The 6,000-nt window shown below is 46.3% G+C and overlaps 1 protein-coding gene across 2 annotated transcripts in view; it reads right to left on the bottom strand.

Annotated features, from left to right (window-relative positions):
* Positions 1–1,264: 1,264 nt before the first annotated feature.
* UTP25 (UTP25 small subunit processor component) overlaps positions 1,265–6,000 on the bottom strand; it is a 29,007-nt gene continuing 24,271 nt past the window's right edge. For both annotated transcript variants that reach the window (XM_040263095.1, XM_040263094.1), the window contains one exon: positions 1,265–3,261. In XM_040263095.1, coding sequence (XP_040119029.1) covers positions 3,018–3,261 — 244 coding nt within the window. In that variant the 3' untranslated portion in view covers positions 1,265–3,017. The remainder of the gene's footprint in view (positions 3,262–6,000) is intronic.

Raw genomic sequence — 6,000 nt, 5'->3', positions numbered from 1 at the left:
GCCATCTGCACTCAATTACAAGCCCTTTGGAAGCCGGCAGAGGGCTGCTTAGCTGCTGCTGGTTCTCTGTGATTAGCTAGTTCTTGTCTTTTGAATACTGCTTATGGTGCAGGCAGCTGTAGAGAGCATTCATGATTCAAAGCTCTTTTCCCATCAAAAAGAAAAGTGCTAAGCTAGTTTTATTACCACGGGAAGAAAAAAAAAAAGTTTAAGACTCTTACTTTCAGGTTAAGTTCCTTTTCCTTCCTTAAAATTCTACCTCTTCCCAGGATTGGGACCATTCTATGTTCTGTCTTCTACCATCACTATACAGGCACTCGTTTGCTCAAGGTGAGCCTTGCGAGGAAATATCAAGATCGTGTGTAATTCCAGCATAGGCGTTTTTATCCATAGTTCAGCAGACTCTCTCCTCTCATTTTTTATGGGAGACCTGATGTGAAGGTATCCTTACAGTGAAACCGCTCCAGATTCCGCCCTCTGCAACCAGCTGAGGAGCCAGGGCCACTGCGCAGGCTTACTTACCTTCTTCCACAGGTGCTGAGCCAAGAACAGAAGCAACACGGCTTTGTTCATACTTGATACTCTCGGTGTTCTCTGTGGGTAAGAAGCAGTTAGCTGGCTATAAGCCAGCATTAAAGTCAGCAGGAAAGCTTAATAAAATGTGTATTCCTGGGGCTACATCACAGACTTGAAATCCAGGCTCACATGTGAGTGGAGGTCCAGAGAAGACGGAGATTTCGGAGTCCCGTGACTACTGATAACGAAAGCCACAGATCGGCTACAATTCACAGGGAAAAGAATGTGGAAATAGAAGACAAGGGTAATCAGAGTCTCTTCTTCCTCGTTTCTCTGAATCAGGCAAATAATTTTTTTCTCATAATACACAGGCTGCCTGGTAAACAGCGGCACAAATATGCCAATAACCACAGGGCACTCCATGGATAAAAGAGCTCTTTGTAGATAAATGTGCATGTGTAGCTGATTCTGCTATACACCTGAAACTAACAAAATACTGTAAATCAATCTTGTGGCTCAGCTGGTAAAGAATCTGCCTGCAATGCGGGGGGACCTGGGTTTGATCCCTGGGTTGGGAAGATCTCCTGGAGAAGGGAAAGGCTACCCACTCCAGTATCCTGGCCTGGAGAATTACATGGACTTTAGGAACCCATCTATATATGGAATGAATAGCTGTACTCTCCATATTGGGGAAAGAGAGACATAAAAATGCCTATATAAATATTTAGCAGTAAGAGTACCCCAGAAGTAATTTTACTTTTTTTTTAATAAGAAATTTCAAGCATGTCCAAGAGGAACAAAATCTGTTCCAATTATGGATTGTTCCACTGAGGATAATGGGAGCCACAAGTCTCACTATCTGAGAAGAAAATTATTAATATGGGAAGGGAGAAAACAAAGGAACCCTGTGCTGTCAGTCTGAAATGGAGGTACGGGATAAATTCGTGGTTTTTAATATGGATACAGAAATAAATTTAGATGTCATGGGCACTCAGATATGTGCACACATGTACACACATGCAAATATTCCTAAACTCTGACTGTTGAGGTAACCTGGGACCAGTGGCTCCACAGTAGTATTGAGCACACTTAGCCCTCAAATCTTAGTTTTAAGGAAAGGAGCGGTAAAGCATCTGTCTACAATGTGGGAGACCTGGGTTTGATCCCTGGGTGGGGAAGATCCTCTGGAGAAGGAAATGGCAATCCACTCCAGTACTCTTGCCTGGAAAATCCCATGGACGGAGCCTGGTAGGCCCCAGTCCATGGGGTTGCGAAGAGGTGGATACTACTGAGCGACTTTACTTCAAGGAAAGTAGGGCCGGAGTAATGAAAAGTACAAGACAAAACTGGACTGTCTACAGTGTCAGAAAATGAAGAAAAAGGCCAAGTATAAGGGAGACATGTCAAGAAGACACAGCAGTCAGCTTGAAGGCGCTCCTGCTGGCCACACCTGAGATGATTTAAGCATCTAAGGGAATAACCGTAATAATTAATTGTAACTCACTGGATACAAAAATGATTCCATACTCGTAATATAATATAAACTAACAAATAAACGGGGAATGAGTGACCCTATAGTGAAAAAGGCTGGCCAGCACCACCTTAAACAAGTGGTCGGTTAGCATCACAGTGACGAGACAGGCGGAAATCACACACCACACAGCGTGCGGGATCTTAGTTCCCTGAGAGGGGACCGAACCCGGGCCACGCCAGCGAAAGCGCTGAGTCCTAACCACTGGACGAATTCCCTAAAACTGGTTTTAAAAGTCCAACTTCTCAGTGTAACAGACAAGTGACTACAACAATGATGAAGACAAGATGAATTTGTAGCATCAAGAGTGTCACAAAATTATTTCTTGAAATAGAGCAGAAATTATTTTATATAATGTGATTTTTAGGTACATATTTTAACAAAACCACTTATTATTATGAGTTAAAGAAAGATCAGTGGATGAATATACTCTTCTAGGTTGAATTAAAATAGGATATGTAAGGTTTAAAAAAGTTTGGCTGGGGAAAAGTAACAGTTTTGCAAAACCTGTGCGATCCAAAAGATGATGTTCGACAGCAAGAAGGGTTCCAGTTTCTCAGCACCAGTTCTCACAAGCATAGAAATGTATGCCTCAGTGTAAGAGGGTGTCAAACAGAAACAGGCAAATCTGACAGACTTTACCAAGCAGGATAAATCTGATGTAAAATCACAGTGAAACAATTTACAGCTTACAAAAAGACTCGCAAGTCGAGGATTCCTTCTATCGACTTCTCAGAGCCCCCAAGAGCTCCTCCTGTCCTCTCAAAGATAGGTTGTACCAAAATCTGGTCCACGCCGAACCTTTCAGGGATGCGTGACCTGAAAAGGAAGAAGTGTCTGAGAAGACGCTGCCTGGCGCCCCTTCCTGCTGGCAGCCCTTCTTTGTAGAGGCGATCAGAATCGGGTCCGAGTGGCGCAGAGTGTCAGGCATCCCATGCCACGCCAACACCGTTTCCTGTCCAGCCAGCTCTCATCTTTCTCCAGTAATGAAGAGATGGACGTTCTTCTTGGACTGCAGCATCTGGGCGGCCCGCTCCACCCCGACCACGGCGGCCAAGCGCTGGGCATCGTACTTGGAGTAGAGGACGGTGCAGGTCCAGGCGGCTTCCTCGCCGCTGCTAGTGGCTCGCAGCATGTTACAGACTTCACTGTAGAAGTGCGGGTATGTTGGCAGTTCATAGAAAATCAGGTTCCTGATGCCTTTTATTGTGTATCTGCCAGAAGGAGAAAGAGAGGCTATGTCTATGGGAGAAATTTATGGAGAAGTCACCTCGGAATTTTATAGGGACACGGTCACTCATACCACTTTGTGCTCAAGGAGGAAGAACAATAACAGACAGACCAACGGTTACTCTAATTTGAGCTGGAAGGGCTCATTTTTTGTGACAACGTGTTTGAATTCCTAATGTTTGGTTTAAGATAATGATAAAATGAATTTGCCTTTCTTGAGCCTGCTCTGAGCAGAGTGAGGTAGGCTGGGGAAGAATAGAAGACAAGGGTTAAAAACCGGTCATCAAAAATTTAAAAAGCAGACAACTTCCAATTTAACACTATCCTTATAATCAGGGAAAACAACGTTCTGTAATGGAGATGAGGTCAGATCCAGTATATAAAATAAACTGCAAATGCTCTCCCATTAAGTCTTTTCTTATCACTTTGACAACATGTTAACTCCATGGCAGATGTTCCAAGTTCATCCATTTAGAACACTGTGCCCAAGGACCCCTCAGGCATTCTGGGAAGGCAGTCAGTATCAGGAGCTTCCTCACTCTTTCCCTGACCCACAGGGCTGCACCGAGGTGGTGGGAAGGCACACCCTAAGGACTCACCTTGTGGTTAGGTCGAGGTCAAGCATTCCCTCCTAACAGAAGATTTCACAGGCTGACAAGGTTCTGATTTTTCCTGTCTGACACATCTGATGTTAGACTTCCTCAGGAATTTTATTTTATTCATGGAGGATAAGTCTTCCTTGTCTTTTTATCCCATGGCTCAGCCTTATCTCTCTGGAGACCCTCCTCTTTCAGGATATAACTGCAGTCCATTACTTGGTTCATTTTCCACATCCCCGTTCTATAAAGGAATTCTAACACTAACGAGTGAAGTTGACAAGACACAATTCTGCCTCAGCAGTTATCAAAACAAAAACACACAAACACGGAGTTTTACTTCTGCTTACTATGTAGAAAATTCAAGAGAATACTGCTTCCATGCTAACAAGAAAAACAATTTACAACAACATTCCTCTTCTTGAGCCTAGACAGCCGATGTCGTGAGGCAACCGGTGAACTGATTCAGCGGTGCCCTGGTGTGTGTTTAACTGGTTCTCAGTGGGGGAGGGAAGGTGCTGATTTGAAGCACTTGCCAATTTTTGTGGTGTAGCGAACAATGTCATGCTCCTGAACTTGGAAATGGGAAGAGATGTGCGACCAGATCTCAAGAGCAGGCATGAGCCAGCTTCAGTCCATCACTGACTGAATTCCTGAGCGACAAGCTTGTCTGAAGAAAAAAAGGACACTTCACCATGGGAAAGGGGGTGGCTGCCATGAAAACGGGAAGGAAGAAACAGCTACACTTTCAACACATTCTCAAAGGACAATTATGGGTTTGCACGAGAGTTCAGGATCCCTGGGGTTTCCAGACGCACCTTTACTTCATTTTCACGAGGTCCTTTCCACAGGGCTCCACTGGGGGCCCTGAAGACAAGGCAGAAGACCTGAGAGACTCCGCAGGCGGCGCAGACAGGAAAACGCACTCTTTCCCCAGACCCATACCGTGTATGAGACTAAAGCCTCCAGACCCATACCGTGTATGAGACTAAAGCCTAAAGCCAATGGACGGGACAAAAGGTCAACTGCTGGGGTGGAGTCATATGAAGCAAAAATCCGCTGCCCTAAGGAAGCAGGGCTTCCCTGGTGGCTCAGCTGGTAAAGAATCTGCCTGCAACGCGGGAGACCTGGGTTCGATCCCTGGGTTGGGAAGATCCCCTGAAGAAGGGAAAGGCTATCCACTTCAGTATTCTCGCCTGGAGAATTCTACGGACTGTACAGTCCATGGGGTCGCAAAGAGTTGGACGTGACTGAGAGACTTTCACTTTCAAGGGAGGGGCATTAACCCCCTCACCCCCTCCCTCCCCACCACAAGACTCACACCCAGGAAAAAGCAAGAGCAGTCTGTCCCTATGCAAAGGGCATGAAGCCTACGGAGCCCAAGAGCCTGCGCTGATGCAAGCAGAGGCTTGCTGCCAGTGGGGAAAAGCAGGAAAACTCTTTCCAAGACCCTCACAGAACAAGGCAGAGAGGGGTCTGCCACCACGCAGGGTGGTGTAGGAACCCTGAGAAAGCCCAGGGTGGAGAGAACCTGCCTGCATCTGAGCTGGACGGGTCGGAGGGCCCCTGCCCCACTTCAAGCCTGTGCGGAGGAACGAGCAGGCGGGGCTGGAGTGTGGGGAGAAGCTCTCCCTGGGCACAGGGGCGCAGGGCTCGGGGAAAGCTGAGAGGGGAGCAGGTCCTGAGACAAGACCCTCCAGCAGGGCCCCGTGCCGGGCCACTGTCTGCTGGAGGAACTGCAGTCTGTGGTACCTGGACGGTAACCATGGTAACAACCAGATCCTCACTAGGCTCCCAACTCCCACTCTGGCGGCCTGACGCAAGAGATGTGTCCAGGCCAACTACCCACTTAGGAACTCCATTCAACTATTACAAAACACACAGAAAAGCAAGAAAAAGACATTAAAACCATGAGGTATCATTTTGACTATCAAACTACTGGCAACAGGTAGGGTTTTACAGAGATAGGTTAATGGAGTATAAGTTATTGTATGTATTTTGGGGGAGAAGGGAGAAGATGGGAGTTGCAACGTACAGCAAACATTAAATTGTGTACAGTTTTTGAACAACCAAGTTTTCCTTTCCAAATTTATCCCAAGGAAATACCTAGGCAACTAGGCCATCAAC

The sequence above is a fragment of the Oryx dammah genome, unplaced genomic scaffold (genome assembly GCF_014754425.2).
Source record: "Oryx dammah isolate SB20612 unplaced genomic scaffold, SCBI_Odam_1.1 HiC_scaffold_21, whole genome shotgun sequence".
NCBI classification, from domain to species: Eukaryota; Metazoa; Chordata; class Mammalia; order Artiodactyla; family Bovidae; genus Oryx; species Oryx dammah.
This window is presented reverse-complemented; position numbering and strand designations above follow the sequence as displayed.